General features: G+C 43.5%; 1 protein-coding gene across 1 annotated transcript in view; it reads left to right on the top strand.

Moving 5' to 3' along the window:
• Positions 1-23,317, top strand: part of RYR2 (ryanodine receptor 2) — a 1,771,220-nt gene that overhangs the window by 1,229,794 nt on the left and 518,109 nt on the right. Inside the window, 1 exon segment of the mRNA XM_029593907.1 lies at positions 11,007-11,245. Within this exon segment, the coding sequence (XP_029449767.1) occupies positions 11,007-11,245 (239 nt within the window).

Raw genomic sequence — 23,317 nt, forward strand, 5'->3', positions numbered from 1 at the left:
ATCTCTGGAGGCTAGAGTAGCAGACTTGGAGGAGCTGAGGCAGACAGAGAAGTACATTGATGAGACCTTCAGGGACATAGTAGCCAAGTCCCAAATCTTGTATGGCATCCCCAGTGTTGCCTTGGATCAGAAAGGTCTCCCAGTAGGAGAACATCACCCTGGTGTAGCGGGAAGTGATCCTGTAGCAAGGTTCCCGCTCTCCAGGTGATGTTTTGTCCTCTCACACTGAGGACAAAACTCCTAGGGCTACTGCCCAGGCGGGAAGGGTTAGGCTGGCCATCATAGTTGGTGATTCAATTATTAGAAATGTAGATAGCAGGGTGGCTGGTGGACGTGAGGACTGCCTAGTAACTTGCCTGCCTGGTGCGAAGGTAGCAGACCTCACGCGTCACCTAGATAGGATTATAGACAGTGCTGGGGAGGAGCCGGCTGTCGTGGTACATGTGGGCACCAACAACATAGGAAAATGTGGGAGAGAGGTTCTGGAAGCCAAATTTAGGCTCTTAGGTAGAAAGCTTAAATCCAGAACCTCCAGGGTGGCATTCTCTGAAATGCTTCCTGTTCCACATGCAGGTCCCCAGAGGCAGGCAGAGCTCCAGAGTTTCAATGCGTGAATGAGACGATGGTGCAGGGAAGAGGGATTCAGTTTTGTAAGGAAATGGGGAAACTTTTGGGGACGGGGGAGACTTTTCCGAAAGGATGGGCTCCACCTTAACCAGAGTGGAACCAAGCTGCTGGCACTAACTTTCAAAAAGGGGATAGAGCAGATTTTAAACTAGAACAAGGGGGAAAGCAGACAGTCACTCAGCAGTGCATGGTTCGGAGAAATGTATCCTTGAAGGATATAATGAAACAGGAGAGAGAGGGCATCCCAACAGAGAGGTTCCAATAAGAGCAAATGTAGTCCATGTGCCTATATGTACAAAATCACTGAAGCTAATGATTTACAAATTATCCCTAACAACTGAAAAGCAGGTTGTTAATACAAACAAAAAACACACTTTGAAATGTCTGTATGCCAATGCCAGAAGTCTAAGAAGTAAGATGGGAGAGTTAGAGTGTACAGCAGTAAAAGATGAGATTGACATACCGTATTTTTTGCTCCATAAGACGCACCTAGGATTCAGAGGGGGAACATTAAAAAAAAATAATTTTGTGCTAAATCAGCTCTGTCCCCGGGCGTCTGTGTGTCTTATGGAGCAAATTAGGGGAGTGCATAACATTTTTTTTTCTCCCCATTTTGTTTTCGGGTCTGGGGAGGGCCATTTCGGTCCATTCCCCAGATCAGAAAACTTTTGTCTTTCTATTTCTGTGGGACCCCCCCCCAAAAAAAAAACCCAAACCTCCCAATCCTTTAAATTAATGAACAATCCCCCACTCTCTTACCCCCCCTAAGACCTGCCAAATTAATTAAATACAACCCCCCACCCTCCTGACCCCCCCAAGACCTGCCAAAATTCCCTGGTGGTCCAGCGGGGGTCCAGGAGCAGTCCTGGAGCAGTCCTGCAGCGATCTCCTGGACTTGGGCTGTCGGCTGCCAGTAATCAAAATAGCGCCAACGGCCCTTTGCCCTTACTATGTCACAGGGGCTACCGCTGCCATTGGTCAACCCCAGTGACATAGTAAGGACAAAGTGCCGTCGGCGCCATTTTGATTACTGGAAGCTGACGGCCCAAGTCCAGGAGATCGCTCCCGGACCGCTCCTGGACCCCCGCTGGACCACCAGGGACTTTTGGTAGGTCTTGGGGGGGTCATGAGGGTGGGGGGTTGCAGCAAATTAATTTGGCAGGTCTGGGGGGGGTGGGGTTTGTTAGATTTTTGTTTTTTTTTTTATATTCGCTCCATAAGACGCACAGACATTTCCCCCCCCAACGTTTGGGGGAAAAAAGTGCATCTTATGGAGCGAAAAATACAATAATTGGCATCAAAAAGACTTGGTGGAAGAAGGATAGCCAATGGGACAGTGCTATATCAGGGTAAAATTATATCACAATGATAGGGAGGATCAACTAGGTAGGGGTGTGGCACTTTACGTACGAGAGGGTATAGAGTCCTGCTATATCAGGGTACAAATTATATCACAATGATAGGGAGGATCAACTAGGTAGGGTTGTGGCACTTTACGTACGAGAGGGTTTAGAGTCCAACAGGATAAAGATCATATAAGAGACTAAATGCTCAGTAGAATCTATATGGATAGAAATCCCATGTGTGTTGGATAAGATTATAGTGATACAAGTATACTACCATCCACCTGGACAAAATGGTCAGAAAGATGATGAAATGCTAAGAGAAATCAGGGAAGCTAACCAATCTGGCAGTGCAATAATAATGGGTGATTTCAATTACCACAACAATAATCAATGGAGTTGTCAAGGTTACCCAAGCAATGATATATCAATTAAAAAGATGGGAACACATAAATCAATTTTTCAAATAGCCTCAATGAAGGTGTCAGCTAGCCTGTCGTTGTATTTCTATTGAAACCAACCAGTCTTCTCAATCATTCACCTTTTTTCTCTTTGAATTTTTTGTAAAAAGAGGACCGCGGGCGAGCGTTTGAAAATTCCTGGACTGTGGCAAAATATTCCTCTTTTTACAAAAGATTCTAAGAGAAAAAATCCAAAAAAATTACATAGAATAAAATGTTATTGAAGGTGAATGATTGAGAAGACACCTTCATTGAGGCTATTTGAAAAATTGATTTATGTGTTCCCATCTTTTTGATTGAGATTTCAATTACCCCAATATTGACTGGGTAAATGTAACATCAGGAATTGCTAGAGACATAAAGTTCCTGGATGTAATAAATGACTGCTTCATGGAGCAATTGGTTCAGGAACCAACAAGTGAGGGAGCTATTTTAGATTTAATTCTTAGTGGATTGCAGGATTTGGTGAGAGAGGTAACGGTGGTGGGGCCACTTGGCAATAGTGATCATAATATGATGAAATTTAAACTAATAACTGGAAGGGGGACAATAAGCTATAACAAACACTAAACTTTCAAAAGGGAAACTTTGATAAAATGAGGAAAATAGAAAAAACTGAAAGGTGCAGCTGCAAAAGTTAAAAGTGTTCATCAGACATGGACATTGTTTAAAAATACAATCCTAGAAGCACAGTCCAGAAGTATTCCACGCATTAAGAAAGGTGGAAGGAAGGCAAAACGATCACCGTCATGGTTAAAAGGTGAGGTGAAAGAGACTATTTTGTTCCATCTTCAAATTTTACCTTCCCCATTGACGTCCACTCAGTCGTCTCCGGCCGGAGCTTCAAAAAGAATAATCCTTGAAAAACTCGTCTGGAAGGTTCAGGGGACCGTTTATCATCGACCCCATCTAAGGCATCGACTAAATCAGCATCGGAGCATCGGTCAAAACATCGGTATCGACATCAACATCCTTCGATTCCGGAATCTCTACTATTCCCGGAGACTCTCTACTATTCCCGGAGACCGAGGCCTTCGACACTGAGGCGTTCACCTTCTGTCGAGGTGCCAGACATCGAACCTCCACAGGGCCCTGTGGTAGGACCGATAACGCCCCCACTACCACCACGTATAGCTGCTCTGCCTGCATCAGATATTACAGAGGATTTGAGAAGATTTATCTGCCAAGCGGTGCTAGAAGTGCTCCAAGAGCATCAACCTCGATGCCCTCACCGAAGCCGACTCAACTGATGCCGGTGCCCACACCGATGCCGGTGCTTCTGCCGATGCTGACGCTGATGCCGGTGCCCGCGTCGATGCTGGGGCCATCTCCGAAAACAGGACCAGCACCAATGCCACTACCTGGGGCAACCGGAATTTGTATTATTCCAAATGCTAATGAATAGATTTGACGCCCTCGTTGGTGCCATCCCACCGCAGCCTATCCCTACTAAATCTTCAGGACTAGGAGATGTTCCTGGACAGAGACATATCGATGATCCTCAACCAGAGCCTTCAGGACTCTTTAGACCACTGATTCCATTACTTCCACCAAGGTCTTCTCCTACTTCTCCTTCCAGACAAGTGCCATACGACTCATGGGAGGAGAAAGATACTGATTCTTCATCGGAAAGCTTTATGTCTGACCCGTCTCCTCCTGAAGGCAGGAAGAAGTCTCCACCAGAAGACTTGTCCTTCATGAATTTCATAAAAGACATGGCAGACACAATCCCTTTCAACTTAGTGTCTAAGGAGGATGCAAGACAGCAGACTTTAGAAGTCTTACAATTTGTGGATCCTCCAAAAGAGGTCCTGGCCATTCCTATCCATTAAGTACTTTTGGAGTTACAACATAGGCTTTGGGAACATCCATGTTCCGTCCCACCTATTAATAAAAGAGTGGACACTACATATCTTGTCCAACATGTTCCTGGTTCTCAAAAATCACAGTTACCACATCAATCTGTAGTAGTTGAGTCGGCTCAAAAGAAGTCCAAAAGAGTACAACCTCATTCCTCTACACCACCTGGGAAGGATCATAGATTCCTAGACTGTTTAGGGAGAAAGGTATTCCAAGGAGCTATGCTCAACTCCAGGATAGCGTTCTATCAACTTTATATTACACAATACCAAAGGTATCTATGGAAGCAGATGCAGGAACTTTCTAACTCCCTACCTCAACAGTACCAGGATGCAGCTCAAGCCATTATACATAAAGGACTTGAAGCTGGAAAGCATGAGGTCCGGGCTGCCTACGACAACTTCTAAACATCTTCAAGAGTGGCAGCTTCAGGAATCAGTGCACGTCGCCGGGCCTGGCTAAAAGCCTCTGACCTCAGGCCTGAGGTACAAGAGAAGCTGGTGGATTTACCCTGCGTAGGTGACAACCTCTTTGGGTTGAAGGTCCAGGATGCAGTGGCCCAACTAAAAGAACACACAGAGACATTGCGCCAACTGTCGTCAGTTCCGCAAGACTCTTCCTCATCAATGTCTCCCCATCCACCAAGGAAAGAATCCAGAAAACCTTTCTACAGGCAGAGACGATATTATCCACCGGCATCCAGGGGTAGATCTTCTCGTCAACAACAAAGATCTCAGCCCAGACAGCCTAGAGCCACTAGGCCTCAACCACCACCGCAGACGGAACCGGCTGCAGGTATTTGAGGCCACCACCAGAGAGCAAGGCTATCTCCACAATCCCAAACTGAACTTGCCAGTAGGAGGTCGAGCTCCTCCTTCTACAATCATTGGTTACAGATAAAAACAGACCAATGGGCACTCTCAATAATATCACGAGGTTATCAACTCAATTTCCTTTTAACTCCAAGAGACTCTCCTCCAAAACCTCTTTCATTAAACGAAAATCACATAATTCATCTACAAGCAGAATTATCCACCCTTCTGAGAGCCAGAGCTATAGAACCAGTGCCCCGGACTCAGCAGGGCAGAGGATTCTACTCCTGTTATTTCCTCATTCCAAAGAAAACCGGAGGCCTACATCCCATCCTAGACCTCAGAAATCTCAACAAATTTCTAAAGAAAGAAAAGTTCAGGATGGTTTCTCTAGGCACCTTGCTTCCCCTACTTCAAACAGGAGATTGGCTTTGTTCTCTGGATCTACAAGACGCTTACGCTCACATTCCAATATTCCCTCCTCATCGCAAGTATCTGCATTTCCTGGTGGGTCAACAACATTTCCAGTACAGAGTACTACCATACGGACTTGCCTCAGCTCCCAGAGAGTTCACGAAATGCCTGGCAGTAGAGGCAGCACACTTACACAAGGAAAGTGTACACGTTTTCCCCTATCTAGATGACTGGCTCATCAGAAGTCAATCTCAACAAGGAGCTCTGGCTTCCCTCAGCCGAACAATTACTCTGCTTCACTCAATGGGGTTTCTCATCAATTACCAAAAGTCCCATCTCATTCTGTCTCACCTGCTTCAATTCATCGGAACAGAATTGAACACCATCCTTTCAAGAGCTTTTCTACTTGAGGATCGGGCAGACACACTCTCCCTATTGGCAAACTCGCCACACTCGCAGAAACAAGCAACAGCTCATGAGTTTCTAACTTTACTAGGCCACATGGCCTCCACAGTTCATGTCACTCCTATGGCAAGACTAGCCATGAGAATAACCCAATGGACATTAAGGTCACAATGGATCCAAGCCATTCAACCACTGTCTTCTCCAATTCAAGTAACCCACCAACTATGTTCTTCTCGCCTTTGGTGGATCAACAGAGACAACTAGCGCAAGGGCCTACCCTTCCAACAACCAGTCCCACAGATAATTTTAACTACAGATGCATCCACTTAGGTTGGGGAGCTCACATTGACAATCTCCAAACCCAGGGTACTTGGACAAAACTCGAAGCAACATTTCAAATCAATTTCCTGGAACTTCGATCTATACGTTATGCTCTGCATGCATTCAAGGACTGCCTTTCACACAAAACTGTTCTGATTCAAACAGACAATACAGTAGCCATGTGGTACCTGAACAAACAGGGAGGTACAGGCTCGAATCTCCTTTGTCAAGAAGCCGCACAAATGTGGGACTGGGCCCCGACACATTCCATATTTCTCCAGGCCACTTATCTAGCGGGCATCCACAATGTAGTTGCAGATCGCCTCAGTCGTCAGTTCCAACCACACGAGTGGGCCCTCGATCCCTTGGTAGCGACTAGGATATTCCAACGTTGGGGACAACCAACAATAGACCTCTTTGCATCACATCTGAATTACAAAGTGGACAAGTTCTGCGCTCTGCACAGGCAGAAACACCAGCCAAGGACGCCTTTGCTCACCCTTGGAACTCAGGCCTTCTATATGCATATCCTCTGATACCGCTCATAACCAAAACTCTAGTGAAGCTACAACAGGACAAGGGGTCCATGATACTCATAGCCCCGTATTGGCCTCGACAAGTATGGTTTCCCATACTTTTAGACCTCTTGATCAGAGAACCAATTCGCCTGGGTGTAGCTCCCAATCTCATAACTCAGGTTCAGGGCAGGTTGCACCATCCCAACCTTCAATCCCTATCTCTGATAGCATGGATGTTGAAAGCTTGATCTTACAACCACTCCATCTTTCAACTAATTTCTCTCAAGTGCTTATAGCTTCACATAAACATTCCACACGGAAGAACTATTCTTCGAAATGGAAAAGATTTACTTTGTGGTGCACACAAAAGAACATTGACCCTTTCTCCTGCCCCACACCTTCTCTGCTAGACTACTTATGCCATCTTTCAGACTCTGGTCTCCAGACCTCATCTGTTCGAGTACATTTAAGTGCAATCTCGGCTTACCATAACAAGATGGGAGATGCACCAATATCCATACAACCTCTTGTCAACCTCTTGAGGTTTAACTCACCTTAAACCACCAATACGGCCACCAGTCACAGAATGGGACCTGAATCTGGTCTTAACAAGGCTCATGCATTCTCCTTTTGAACCCATGAATTCCTGTGATGTTACATTTCTCACATGGAAGACTATCTTCCTCAAGAAGTTAGCATGGGGCACATTTAAAACTAATTGGAGAAAGTTCTTTTTTACTCAACGCACAATTAAACTCTGGAATTTGTTGCCAGAGAATGTGGTTCGTGCAGTTAGTATAGCTGTGTTTAAAAAAGGATTGGATAAGTTCTTGGAGGAGAAGTCCATTACCTGCTATTAAGTTCACTTAGAGAATAGCCACTGCCATTAGCAATGGTTACATGGAATAGACTTAGTTTTTGGGTACTTGCCAGGTTCTTATGGCCTGGATTGGCCACTGTTGGAAACAGGATGCTGGGCTTGATGGACCCTTGGTCTGACCCAGTATGGCATTTTCTTATGTTCTTATGTTCTTATAGCCATTACATCGGCTAGAAGGGTTAGTGAGTTACAAGCACTTGCCACGTACTCACCCTAAACAAAATTCCTACATGACAGAGTGGTTCTCCGGGCACATCTAAAATTCCTCCCCAAGGTAGTTCCGGAATTCCACTTGAACCAATCCATAGTTTTGCCCACATTCTTCCCAAGACCTCACTCTCACCAAGGTGAAAGGGCCTTACATACCTTGGACTGTAAACGTGCGCTAGCATATTACTTAGACCCACACTGCAGTCCACAGGAAATCCACTCAACTCTTTGTATCTTTTGATCCAAACAAACCAGGTAATCCAGTGGGCAAACACACTCTCTCCAACTGGCTAGCAGATTGTATAGAATTATGTTATGAAAAAGCAGGCCTTCCTCTCCAAGGGCGAGTAAAGGCGCATTCAGTAAGAGCAATGTCAACTTCAGTAGCACACTATCATTCAGTGCCGATTCTTGACATATGTAAAGTGGCAACATGGAGTTCTCTTCACACCTTTGCAGCTCATTACTGTTTGGACAAAGAAGGACGACAAGATTCACCCTTCGGACAATCTGTCTTAAAGAACTTGTTTCCAGTATAATCCCAACTCCTTCTACATCCAACCTGCTGTGATCTCCGGCTGCCTCATTTTCACCAACAATACTTCAGTGTTGCTTCACTACAAAATGACTCAGCCTCTAGCTTGCTAATCACCCATATGTGAGGACTAGCATCCTGCTTGTCCTGGGATAAAGCAAAATTGCTTACCTTGTAATAGGTGTTATCCCAGGACAGCAGGATGTAGTCCTCACGAAACCCACCCACCACCCCGTGGAGTTGGGTCCGATACATTTTATTATTTTATTTTTGCTAAAGCTTATTGCTACATACGAGACTGAAGGGAGACCCCTGTGGCTGAGAATATCTTGGCATGCTGGGCATGCTCAGTGGGCTCAGTGTGCCAGACAAAAGTTTCTAGAAACTTTGACAGAAAGTTTTCCATGATAGGGCACCATCAGTGATGTCACCCATATGTGAGGATTACATCCTGCTGTCCTGGGATAACACCTATTACAAGGTAAGCAATTTTGATTTTTGCACACACCCATATACATGCTTATATGAGTGTGTAAGTAGCTTTGAAAGTTAACCTCTTAAAGATGAATTTTAAAAGCCTTACATGTGCCAAAGCCAGGGGATACAGGCGTGTCTCGAACCAGCATGTGCCACATGGATTTTAAGAAGTGCCCAAGTATGTGAGAATCTCCCAGTATGCGCGCAAATCGAAAAGGCAAAAAAAAGGAATGGGGTCTGGGCAGGATCTGGACAGGAATGGGCGGTCTGGGTTTGTAACAGAAGTCTGCGCATAACTTTACTTCTATTATGGATGGCGTGTAAAAGTTTAAAAAAAATCAGGGCTAGTCAGCGAAGTTTGAAGGCTCAAGGCTAATAGGGTAAAAGGGAGGCTATTTAGCTAAGGGGGTTAGGAAGTCCTAACGTTTACTGGGGCGAACTGGGAATGAACTGGGAAACAGGTATTTTGTGTCGGTGTGCACACCTACTAAAATCCCTCAATTAGATGGTAGAGGCGGCATTTGTGCGCACATGTGCACATCCATATAAAATTGCATGCACAGGTACACAGAGCCAGATTTTCAAAACCTTACGCGCGCCAGGCCTATTTTCAAAGCCCCAGCCACGCGCGTAAAGCCCTGGGACATGTGTAAGTCCTGGGGCACCGGGGAGGGGACGGTCCAGGGTCGGGGCGTGTCGTGGCTAGAGGCCCCAGGCACAGCGGCCATTTGCCGCTGTGCTGGGGGATCGCATGCCAGCACGCAACCTGAGCCTGCTCAAAGCAGGCGCAACAGGTAAGATAAGGATTTGGGGGGGGGTTAGGATAGGGCTAGGGGGCGGGAAGATTAGGGGACGGGGTAGGAAGGTTAGAATAGGGGGTAGGGAAGTTCCCTCCCAGGCCGCCCCTAAATTGGAGTGGTCTGGGAGGGAACTGGGGAGGACCATGGGCGTTGGTGTGTGCAGGTTGCACAAATGTGCACCCCCTTATGCGAGCACACATGTTATAAAATTGTCGCGCCCATGTGTGAATGCTGGGAACCGAGTGCACATGGATGCATGCGCACAGTTTTGAAAATCGGCCCCTATGTGTTTTGCTGCTTCCTCCAGTCTTTTCCCACCCTGGAAACATCGCCAGAGAAATGTCAGTAAGTAGGTGAACATTGTAGAACAATGCGCTTATTTTTACCTGCATATAAGTGAGCAGTTTTCAATTAGCCCTTTTAACCGAGTAAATATCAATTCACGTGGATAAATGACTTTTCAAAATTGCCTTCTACTTTATTCCTGAAGAGAATATAGTAATGTCAGAACAAATGCTGAGGGGGTAATGCAACATATACTTTACTTGTATATTCATACATCATCATTCTATTTTATAATGTGAACATAGCTCTTGTAAGCTCATTTCAAATGCATTGTTAGTCCAATTAGCAGATATCATTTACAGTTCATCTGCTGACTTTAATTTGTATGTATTCATCAGAATTGAAATACAAATCATAATGAACATAGAAGATCTTCTGTTTGTTTTAATTGCCAAATCAGGGTCCTATTTATCAACGTGCCAATAAGCATTAACACACAGGACTAGTAAATGTATCTATTAAAATATGATTACTTGCCCAATGTCAATGCCATTAAATAAGCCCTATTGAGATTAATGGGGATTGTTGAAAAATAACACATTGGTAAAATTGGCATCCTGTTGTCTATTCTTTGCCTTATAATGCTGCCTTTAAAACACCACCATAATTTCACATGACCTGAACAGCCGTAATCCTAGTGTTTTCTTGGTTTCAAAAAGTGAATGTCTATTGAATTGACATAATTCAGTAACTAACCTAACCTCTGAAATCCAGATTTATTAAGGAACAAACTACTGAATTTAGCTGTGACAATTCTACAGTTTTTGCAATTTGGCTGCATTTGTTATGTATTTAATCATGGCCACTAGCAAACATCATTCAAGTAGTAAAATTTTAAACAAAGGTCTTGATCATTGTCAAAGCTGGACTTCCTTTATACAGTATAAATCTGTACGTTTTAGCAAAATAGCTTGGCCAAATTAGCTGTGTTTTATATATGTATAGTTTTAGGTTCAGAAAGTGAATGGATTTGTCTTATGTTTTCATTTTATATTCAGGACTGTGATGAAGACTGGTCTTGAGACTGTAAAGATGGCATTAAGAGCTTTTTTGGATAATGCAGCAGAAGACCTGGAGAAGACCATGGAGAATCTAAAGCAAGGCCTGTTTACACACACCAGAGACCAGCCAAAGGGTGTAACACAAATCATTAACTACACTACAGTGGCTCTCCTACCAGTGCTCTCTTCATTGTTTGAGCATATTGGACAGCATCAGTTTGGGGAAGATTTAATATGTATGTATCATTTTGTATTTCATTTTGATCTTCATTTATTTTTCAGGAGGGTAGATGATAGTTGGGGGGGCAGACAATGATGAAACCTCCACAAGTTCATTTTTAGAGCTTTTCAGTCGGGGCTTAAAGGCAGTGATCCAATCCTTCTGTTTTTCTGGGGGCATGATAATGCCTGTATTTGTGAATCTATTGGAATCAAATTGGAAGGGGGGCTTGTGGAACATAGTCCCTGCACCTACCGTATTGAAAATTACTTCAGTTCAATAAGGGTTAGGCCCCTTTTAATAGGATCAAATCTAAAATATACTCCAAATCCATGCATATGCATAATTTGTCCCCACTAGTTTAATTTGCTATAACCCTAAATTGGGGACTATCAACTTTGTTTTTCCTGGCCTCCAAACAGGTCTGGTTATCATCCAACTACAAATTATACAGATTGATCTAGTTCTTAGAGGACGGCATCGAAACATCTCACATATATATCTATTGTGTATGTGCTGAAAAATCAAACCTGTCAGCGCCGCAAGGGCCACACTGCGGAATCCTTACCCTGATCAGATTCTGTTATAAATTTGATAACAAAAGTTTACTTTTCAGAACTGTGAGTTTTCTTAATAAAGAAAAGATATTTTAAAGGGCAGTCTTCAAAGCTATTTACTTGGGTAAATTAGCCTATCAAAAAACTGCCCTCAGCGTGGCTAATAATACAGATGGATAGGCATGTGCAGAAGGAAAAAAATTGTTTAATTTTAAAAGTTTTCATGGAGAGACCCTAATTTGTTTCTTTAGTTTTAAATTTTAAAAAAATGATTTTTTTCATTTGATTCATTTTTGTTTGCCATTAAGATCAATGGGGGAAGCATTACAGGTAATTTTCAACCTATATTGGGCTCCAGAATGGAGTTTTTAAAATCAATTGCCTTAAAACATATTGCAAGAAATCAACAGAAGGGGGAAAGAACTCCAAGGTACCTAGAAAGACTGAGGAGACTGGAAAGTGGCACCAAAAGAGACATGAATAGCTTATGACTTTGTAAAGGGACATCCCACCAGCATTGGCAGGACTTCACCAAGTCACCGTATGAAGAGCAAAGCAGCAGAAAAAGTGGGAAGAACAACCCAAAGCTCCAAAAGAGGGCACCAGCCACAGTACCATGAACCCTTGATGCATCTTAAGTGGCAAACTGGCACCAAAAGTAGCATTTGCATCCCAAGGCATCATGAAGGGGGAAAAAAGAAGAAAATATGGCAGTAAAACCTCTATGGCAGGCACTGATAAAAGGTCCAAGCAGCACAAAAAGTGGCTTCAAAGCTCCCAGCCACCATGAGAGGTGCAAAGCAGCCCTCACCCCCTAGACCTAGACTGGCAAGGTGTTAGCGTTGGGGTATGACAAGGCACAGCTGCAAAGGAAATTTCAAGGTGTAAGATCTGGGCATAGAAGCAAGCCTGAGTGGCACAAAGACCCCCGAGGTGCAGGGTGGAATTTAGATTTTCTTGTAGAATGGGTTTGCCAAATGTAAAGGTTATTATCACAATTAGTACATCACATTGGTTTCTCTAATGATTCTGGTATGGTTTTCCAGGAAAGTAGTGAGGGCTGCTTTATTTAGAGACCATTTCCCACATCATTGAGCTCAACTCAGCCTGTTCCATTTCCTACTTTTCTGGTTTTACGTGAAATATCTGGCAGTACTCTTAAGTGCTATCGCATTCAGAAAAGAGAAATGGCTATGCTTGAGCTTCTTTTGTCTTGTGCCAATATTTTCTCCTTCAACATGAGGGACTTTTAGGCAAAATATCCACCCCAGTTTAATCAATCATTCTCAATGAGGTGTGAGAACCAGGCTGAGAGTATAGGATGAAAGGAAGACTTTCCGAATGAACAGATGCTGCCATGTCCAGTAGTGAAACCTGTGTCTGCCTTTTATTGACTTTTTTCAAATGTTTTGCTGGGGACAAAACACCACAGTATAACAAACCAAGAAGAAATCAAGTGTGGGAGAAACACCCCAGCAGTCTAAAAGTGGTTACCACTTACCAGCCACAGTGCCATGAATCCTTGATGGCACCTCAAGTGGCAAACTGGCACAGAAAGTGGCATTAGCATCCTAAGTCAAATTGAAGGAAGAAGAAAGCAGAAAAAGTGTCAGTAAAACCTCCAAGCCAGGCACTGATAAAGGGACCAAGCAGCACAAAGAGTGGCTTCAAGATTCCAGAGCACCATGAGAGGTGCAAAGCAGCTCCCTCAGACTGGCATGCTGTTAGTTCTGGGGTACAACAGCAAGGCACAGTGGCAAAATAAACTCCAAGGTATAAGGTCTTGGTATAGAAGCAAGCTGAGTGATACAAAGACCTCCAAGGTACAGGGTGAAATTTAGATTTTCTTGTAGAATGGATTTGCCAAATGTAGAGTTTATTATCACAGTTAGTACATCTCAAAGGTTTCTTTAATGATTGTGGGGTGGTTTTTGGTTAAAAGTTTTCATCATGTAAGATTTCAAAACCAGACCTTTGCTCCCAAATTATGGAGGCCAGTGAACAAAAGGAACTGTTGATATTTTGGTGCAAAGTAAAAACCTAGCTGATGAAGATGGAGCTTCCAAATTAATTTCTGGGAAAGCTAATCAGGCTTAAGGGGTTGATGATGTCAGTGTATAATATTAGATCTGGAATTACTCTAAGAGGCTAAGGTGGGTATTTTCCAGGGCTGCTGTATTGGGATGGCATTACAATGTTATATTATTTGTTTTAACATTTTGTATATTTCAATGTCTGTATAACTTTTTGTTGTTTCACATGTACATCGATTTGGACATTTTTATTACAAAATTGGAAAGCAATTAATACATTTTATAAATAAATAAATAAAAATAAATAAATAAAGTAGTGAAAGCTGCTTTATTTAGAGACCATTTCCCACATCACTGAGATACCCTCAGCCTGTTCCATATCTTGATTTTCTAGTTTTGCCTGAAATCTCTGGCACTGTTCTAACTTTTATCACATAAAAGGTTTCTTTTGAACATCTTTTGTGATGTGCTAAGTGTGATAATAACCAGACCTTACACCTTTAAGTCGGTTGGCTCATTTATCAGTTCCTGCCTTGGAGGTTTTACTGCCACCTTTATTCCCCCTTCATGTTGACTTAGAAAGCTAATGCCACTGTCAGTACCAGTTTGCCACTTGAGATACAATCAAGGGTTAAGAACATAAGAAATTGCCATGCTGGGTCAGACCAAGGGTCCATCAAGCCTAGCATCCTATTTCCAACAGAGGCCAAACCAGGCCACAAGAACCTGGCAATTACCCAAATACCAAGACGATCCCATGCTACTGATGCAATTAATAGCAGTGGCTATTCCCTAAGTAAACTTGATTCATAGCAGTTAATGGACTTCTCTTCCAAGAACTTATCCAAACCTTTTTTGAACCCAGCTACACTAACTACACTAACCACATCCACTGGCAACAAATTCCAGAGCTTAATTGTGCATTGAGTGAAGAAGAATTTTCTCCGATTAGTCGTAAATGCGCTACTTGCTAACTTCACAGAATGCCCCCTAGTCCTTCTATTATCCGAAAGTGTAAATAACCGATTCACATCTACTCGATCAAGACCTCTCATGATCTTAAAGATCTTTATCATATCCCCCCCCTCAGCCATCTCTTCTCCAAGCTGAACAGCCCTAACCTCGTCAGCCTTTCCTCATAGGGGAGCTGTTCAATCCCCTTTATCATTTTGGTTGCCCTTCTCTGTACCTTCTCCATTGCAACTATATCTTTTTTGAGATGCGACAACCAGAATTGTATACAGTATTCAAGGTGCGGTCTCACCATGGTGCGATGCAGAGGCATTATGACATTTTCCATTTTTATTTATTTATTTATTAACTTTTATTTACCGACATTCGTGAAACACATCATGCCGGTTTACAAAGAACTCAGGCGGGAAATACAATAAAACAATATAAAACAATATAACAATATAACAAAATAACAAAATAACATTAATAGCAGAAACAAGAATCAGAATACAAAAATTTTATTAACCATTCCCTTCCTAATAATTCCTAACATTCTGTTTACTTTTTTGACTGCTGCAGCACACTGAGCTGACGATTTTAAATTATTATCCACTATGATGCCTAGATCTTTTTCCTGAGTGGTAGTTCCTAATATGGAACCTAACATTGTGTAACTACAGCAAGGCTTATTTTTCCCTATCTGCAACACTTTGCACTTATCCACATTAAATTTCATCTGCCATTTGGATGCCCAATCTTCCAGTCTTGCAAAGTCCTCCTGCAATGTATTACAATCCGCTTGTGATTAAACTACTCTGAATAATTTTGTATCGTCACAAATTTGATAACCTCACTCGTTGTATTCCTTTCCAGATCATTTATATATATATTGAAATGCACCGGTCCAAGTACAGATCCCTGAGGCACTCCACTGTTTGCCCTTTTCCACTGAAAAAATTGACCTTTTAATCCTACTCTCTGTTTCCTGTCTTTTAACCAATTTGTAATCCACGAAAGGACATCACCTCCTATCCCATGACTTTTTAGTTTTCTTAGAAGCCTCTCAAACCTTTATCCACATGTTTATTAACCCCTTCAAAAAAATGAAGCAGATTTGTTAGGCAAGTCTTCCCTTGGGTAAATCCAAGTTGACTGTGTTCCATTAAACCATGTCTTTCTATTTGCTCTATGATTTTGATCTTTAGAATGGTTTCCACTATTTTTCCCGGCACTGAAGTCAGGCTTACCGGTCTATAGTTACCAGGATCGCCCCGGAACCATTTTTAAATATTGGGATTACATTGGCCACCCTCCAGTCTTCAGTTACTGTTGCGTTCGTGCCTGTTTTCGCCCTCGCTCCACCCTCTCTACCTCTGTGGCGACTCCCTTCGGGTCTGACGGACAGATGCTGCCGCGGCTTCTCCTCGCCGCTTCTTCCCGGAGTCCCTGGGCTGGCCTGACACTGTGGATCCACCATGTTCCTGATGATGTAAGGGTGCGCGCGCTCCAGAGTTTTACCAGCAAGGGCGCGAACCTCGGGGGTGTCCCCCCATAGTGACGCCATCCGCTTCCACCTTAAAAGGTCTTTGTTTGCAACTACAAATCGAGTTAGCTCTGCCTCCACAAACTTACCAAGGGGTACCCACTCCTCGGGGGCCCCGCTCTCTCTTCTTGATTTCAGATTCTAAGATGGGATCCTGTACTCACTCCTCAAAGGCTTACGTCCCTGAATGCTCAGAAGACTCCCTATTGCCTGGAAGCGATCGCAGACGTGAACACTATGAGTTCTATTGCAGATCGGAACCGGTACTCGCTCCATGAGGGCCCATGTTCCTAATACTGAAGACTAGAGATGTGAATCGTGTGATCGATCGTCTTAACGATCGATTTTGGCTGGGGGGGGAGGGAATCTAATCGTCGCGGTTTTCTTTTTTTTAAAATCGTTTAAATCGTAAATCGGGGGAGGGCGGGAAAACCAGCACACTAAAATAACCCTAAAACCCACCCAACCCTTTAAAATAAATCCCCCACCCTCCCGAACCCCCCCAAAATGTTTTAAATTACCTGGGGTCCAGTGGGGGGGTCCGGGTGTGATCTTCCACTCTCAGGCCACGGCTGCGTTAATAGAAATGGCGCCGGCGCTACCTTTGCCCTGTCATATGACAGGGCAAAGGTAGCGCCGGCGCCATTTTGGTTCCTGTCCCCCGACGTCACGAGTGCAGGAGATTGCTCCCCGACCCCCGCTGGACCCCCAGGGACTTTTGGCCAGCTTGGGGGGACCTCCTGACCCCCACAAGACTTGCCAAAAGTCCAGTGGGGGTCCAGGAATGACCTTCTGCACTCTGGCCGTATTCCCCCTTCCCCTTCCCCTCCCCCCTCCCCCAAGTTACGATTTTTGACGATAAATCGGGGGAATTCCTATTGTATCGCACCTCTAACGATTTTTGACGATTTAAAAATATATCGGACGATATTTTAAATCGTCAAAAAACGATTCACATCCCTACTGAAGACTCTCTTCTGTCTAAGACGTTATCACAGATAAGGAGATCGTGAGTGATTATTGCAGATTGCAGATAGGAACCGGTATTCGCTCCATGAGGGCCCATGTTCCTAAAACCCTTTAAAAACTCTCTTCTATAACCCTCCAAAGACTCTCTTCTATTTCAGAAGCCATCGCATACACAGCTATTGTGAGTTCTTTTTCCAGATTGCATTTAGGAACCAGTACTCGCCTAAAGGCTCCTGATCCTGAATATACTGAAGACTCTCTGTTGCCTAGGAGCCATTACAGATATATCTACAATTGTGAGTGTATCATCTACTGGTTATGTATCCAGCATACCCTGTCTATTCACTACCTATAGTCTCTCTCTACAGCTCAGCAAACCTTGAGATCGCAGTTCCAGTATCTTAGGGACTTCAGCCCTGCCGGGTACATCAGCTCACTACTGCCACCTCTGGTGGTTCTACTACCTGTCTAAATAAAGAACTATCTGTGTCTGTCTCCATATTCCAGCCTAGCTGGTGGCCCTCTCAGGATATCCTCCTGGGGGTGTTGTCATCTGCCATCGGCCCAGGGATTCACCAACTTACGTTGGATGCTCTTCCCCACACTACAAGAGTTGTATTGTACAGATTGTCACTCTGTGGGGAGCCAACCCACTACAGATTGATAACTCCGCCTACAGAGTATTATAAATTGCCAGCTCCTCCCCTTCGGGATACAGCATTGATCAGATTGCTAACTCCTCCCTTCTGGAGGAGCTGATCATTAACAGATTGCTAACTCCTTATCCGGAGAAGTAATAGATTGCTAACTCCTCCCCTCAGGGGAGTTGATCGACATCAGATTGCTAACTCCTCCCCTCTGGGGAGCTGATCTCTAACAGATTGCTAACTCCTCCCCTCGGGGAGCTGGTCGCTAACAGATTGCTAACTCCTCCCCTCAGGGGGGCTGGTCGATAACAGGTACAATGGATGATTTTAATGATAGGTTACAAATGTTAACTAATAGATCATAAATTTCATTTTTTAGTTCCTTCAGTACCCTAGGATGCTTACCATCCGGTCCAGGTGATTTGCTACTCTTTAGTTTATCAATCTGGCCTACTATATCTTTCTGGTTCACAGTGATTTGGTTCAGGTTGTCTGACTCATCACCCTTGAAAACCATCTCCGGAACTGGTATCTCCCCAACATCCTCATTAGGAAACACTGAAGCAAAGAATTAATTTAGTCTTTCTGCAATGGCCTTATCTTCCCTAAGGACCCCTTTAACTCCTCGGTCATCTAATAGTCCAACCGACTTCCTCACAGGTTTCTTGCTTCGAATATATTTTTAAAAGTTTTTATTTTGAGTTTTTGCCTCTATGGCGAACTTCATTTCAAATTCTCTCTTCGCCTGTCTTATCAATGTTTTACACTTAACTTTACATTGCTTATGTGTTATCCTATTTTCTTCAGATGGATCCTTCTTCCAATTTTTGAAGGATTTTTGTTTGGCTAAAATAGCCTTTTTCATCTCACCTTTTAACCATGACGGTAATCGTTTTGCCTTCCTTCCACCTTTCTTAATGCATGGAATACATCTGGACTGCACCTCTAGGATTGTATTTTTAAACAATGTCCATGCCTTTTGAATACTTTTAACCTTTGCAGCTACACCTTTCAGTTTTTTTTCTATTTTCCTCATTTTATCAAAGTTTCCCTTTTTAAAATTTAGTGTTAGAGCTGTAGATTTACTTATTGTCCCCCTTCCAGTTATTAGTTTAAATTTGATCATGTTATGATCATTATTGCCAAGTGGCCCCACCACCGTTACCTCTCTCACCATATCCTGCATTCCACTAAGGATTAAATCTAAAATTGCTCCCTCTCTTGTTGGTTCCTGAACCAGTTACACCATGAAGCAGTCATGTATTACATCTAGGAACTTTATGTCTCTAGAAATTCCTGATGTTACATTTACCCAGTCAATATTGGGGTAATTGAAATCTTTAGCAAAAATATGTTGTATCACAAATATTTATTCTTTATGTTATTGGTGCTATAGACTTTTCATAAATAACATTTCCACACAATTTGTCTATGAATTTGGGACCTTCACACCGTTACGGGTCCTTTTTAATCATAGGTCCACTAGTCCAGTTTTGCAAGGAAATGTTTTTAAATTTTTAACGTTTTTCTTAAAAATCAAAGAATTGTACTTCCCTTAATTCTTTGAAGTGGTACTAGAGTCCAGAGTCTGACGTGTACGTGTTTCGCGAGCCGCTGCTTCAGGGACATCTCGTAATGACTCACTTTGCCCGGCGCTCCTCTGGATAATTCACAGGGTTCTGCTGCGGGAAATCTCTAGGTACATATGTAAGATGATTTTTCAGTTTTATAGAGGTCCCTTCGGATAATTCTGAAAGTCAAAATTCTTTTAATTGTGTAACCATTAAAGCCTCACTTATTCACAATTCACAATGTGAACATCCTATGCAAAATGAGAAAACGCTGATCAGTCTAGCTTACCAGACCTGCCACCATTTTCTGTTTCAGAGTGAAGGTAAATCACTGAACGAAAACGAGTCTGATTTATGACAAATTCACTGATCTTACCTGATACCAGACTTATCGTTATTTGACAGGGAAATACATAAAATGAAACCATTCGATTTCCTTATTAAGGCCACGTGTGGTGACTGACCGTAATTGATAGATCCATTTCTGTTCACATTGTCTCAGCCGTTTTACCCTGTCTCCTCCTCTCCAGTACAGATATATAATCTCCAAAATAGTCTACTTTATATCATTGAAATCATGATGAAGCTCTTTAAAATGAGCCACCAAAGGTTCTTCTAACCTGCCCACATATGTCAAAGGGCCCATGCCCTTTGACATATGTGGGCATGACAAAACATGAAGTACGGATCCGGCTAACAGAACACAAGTGTTGCTTAAATATGGGCAGGTTGGAAGAACCTTTGGTGGCTCATTTTAAAGAGCTTCATCATGATTTCCATGATATAAAGTGGCTGAGACCCGAGCCCCTCCCAAACAATAACTTACCTGATCCATCAGGTTTCCAAGGAAGGATCCATGCCAGATCCTGATGCTTGGGCCTTGACCCAGACCCGAAGCTGTGGCCCAGCCCAGACCCAGGCCCAATGCTGGGGTCTGGCCCAGAGGCCGGGTCCCGATGCCTGGGCCATGGCCTAGGTTGGAGCCCGGGTCCAACACCATAGCTTGGCCCAGAGGACAGGTCCCAACACCGATACCTCAACCCAAAACCAGGCCTGATGCCATGGCCCATACAGGAGGCCAGGTGATGATGTCTGGGCCTCGGCATAAGGCAGAAACCTGGGCCTCGGCCCAATGCCTTTGTTCATATCAGAGGCCAGGTCCTAATGCCAGAGCCTTGACCTAGATCCAGCCTGACACCAATTCCCAGCCTAGAGGCCAGGTCTTGATGCCTGGGCCTAGGATAGAGCCTGGGCCAACGCCTGATGCTGCGGCCCAGCCTCTGGAGTCTGGGCCACTGCCTGACCTGGAGGCCAGGTTCCTATGCTGGATCCTCAGTCTGGACCCAGGCCCTACACCGGGGCCTGGCCTGGAGGCCAGGTCTCAACACCTAGACAGACCAAGGCCTCAGAGCTGCTCCAACATCCTCTTCTTTCTTGTTTTTAATGCAGTACATCAAAATGGCAGAAGTTAACTCCTGCGCAACCCTAGAGGATAGCATCATTTGAAGAAGAAAGAAGAGGACATTGTTAGAGCTGCTCCGAGGCCTGGGTCTCAGCCTGGGCCTGACCCTAGGCTGAGACCCAGGCATTGTGACTTGACCTCCAGGCCAGGATGCAGCTTCAGGTCTGAGCCCAGGCTTTGGCCTAGGCCAAGCCTCAGATGCTGGGACCTGGCCTTCAGGCTGAGCCTTAATGTCTGCTTGGATTTGGGCTGAGGGCTCAGCTTCAGGACCTGGCCTCTGGTCCAGACCACATCTTCAGGCCTGGGCCCTGGCCAAGGCTGAGGCCCTGTAATCTGGATCCAGCTTTTTGCCAGTGCCTCTGCATCGTTCCTGGGTCTGGTTTGAGGCCCTGGCATTGGGATCTGGCCTCTGGGCTGGGACGCAGTGTCTGGGCTCCAGCCTAGTCATTGGGACCCAGCCTCCAGGCCAGGCTGCTTCATTGGGCTTGGGCCCAGGCTCTGGCCTAGGCTGAGATGACTTACTGCGACTTCAGCCTATGCAAGGCTGAGTTTTCAGCCTGGACCTAAATCTCACCAGTGGATCCCCATGGTAAGTGGGGGCCAGGGGGGCCATCCTGGCCACAGCATTTTTCCAAGTGGGTTCAAGGGAGGGATGGGAGGCCTTGTTTTTTGGGGTTTTTTGTCTGTTTTGGGTTTTTATTTTAATGTTTGATTCATTTTTTTCCACATGAATGAAACGAATGAAGCCCACAAACCAAAATTCATGTGAAAAACCTGTCAAAGTAATGGAAAAATGAAAACTATTTTCTTTCCCTGCACACCCCTAATAGTTTCAGCAGTACATTGGCAAGCATTCCTCTCTGAAGCAGAGCAGGCTGTTTCACTGACTTTTTAAAGTGCTGTATTTGGTACCAAATTTGAACTTTTATGATTAGATGATTTATTGGCAAACACTCAGATTTGTTGCAGATCCTTGCTGTTCTTAATGATTCTACCAAGTGGGAGCAATGCAGCCAACTAACAGAAAGTGTTGTACAGTTTCTCAAGCACTTGATGCCTGTCACTACATTAATTAAGAAAATCTTCTACAAATTAAAATGAATGTATCCAACTGTTCAAATAGACAAAAATCACTTTATATTCAACTAGTGCCTGATATAAAATAAAATAAAAATTATATGTGGTTGAGGGGAATTTCTCATACACAGCTACTGTATATACAATCATTAATTATTAGTGGTGGTTTTTCTATAATCATCATTTCCTTCTCACCACCAAAGTCCAATGTCCATGAACCAATCTTATGTCCACATTTGTATCATTTATATCATTTTAATCATTTTTTTCATGTACAACTAAAACTTATCAGAGAAACTGCAACATGATAAATGTTCACCTCAGCAAACCCCAATGCTGGTCATGTTTCAAATTCATCTTCTTCAAGGGTAACCTCCCTTCATACCACTGCCTTAACTAAAGCAGTACTTTTTAGACGAAGAGTCTACAGAATAACCAATAAGAGAAAAAAAGTGAATCAACCAGGAACCATGAAAGCAAATTCCTCATTCTATTCTATTAAATCAAGGAATACCAATACAGGGACTCATTAAGACCAGCGGGCATGCATGTTTATAATTTATAAATCCATCATTGTTTGTAATAATTCAATTGTCCATAGATTCTTCACTGATGTATATAAAGATTGATGAGATACTTTGGTATTTCAGTGATCCTGCTTGAATTACACAGCAATATGAAGGGAGGTCCCCCTGAAGAAGATGAAATCGAAACACAGCCAACATCAGGCTTTGTTGATGTGAACATTTATCAGGTTTTATGACAACTGTTATCTGAGTTTTTATTTTTTACCCTGCAAAAACCAAAGGCAATCTGGAAGGAATCAAGTCTAGTTAGGACTAGGGGGCACTCCATGAAGTTAGCATGTGGCACATTTAAAACTAATCGGAGAAAATTCTTTTTCACTCAGTGCACAATTAAACTCTGGAATTTGTTGTCAGGGGATGTGGTTAGTGCAGTTAGTGTAGCTGTGTTTAAAAAAGGATTGGATACGTTCTTGCAGGAGAAGTCCATTACCTGCTATTAATTAAGTTGACTTAGATAATAGTGTCTGCTATTACTAGCAACAGTAACATGGAATAGACTTAGTTTTTGGGAACTTGCCAGGTTCTTATGGCCTGGATTGGCCACTGTTGGAGACAGGATGCTGGGCTTGATGGACCCTTGGTCTGACCCAGTATGGCATGTTCTTATGTTCTTAGATATGATTACTGACTCGTATTATTTGGTAAGACTTCTTAACTGTTCTCAAATCACTTCAATTTCTGGTTAATC

This window comes from Rhinatrema bivittatum, chromosome 3 (genome assembly GCF_901001135.1).
Source record: "Rhinatrema bivittatum chromosome 3, aRhiBiv1.1, whole genome shotgun sequence".
Taxonomy (NCBI): domain Eukaryota; kingdom Metazoa; phylum Chordata; class Amphibia; order Gymnophiona; family Rhinatrematidae; genus Rhinatrema; species Rhinatrema bivittatum.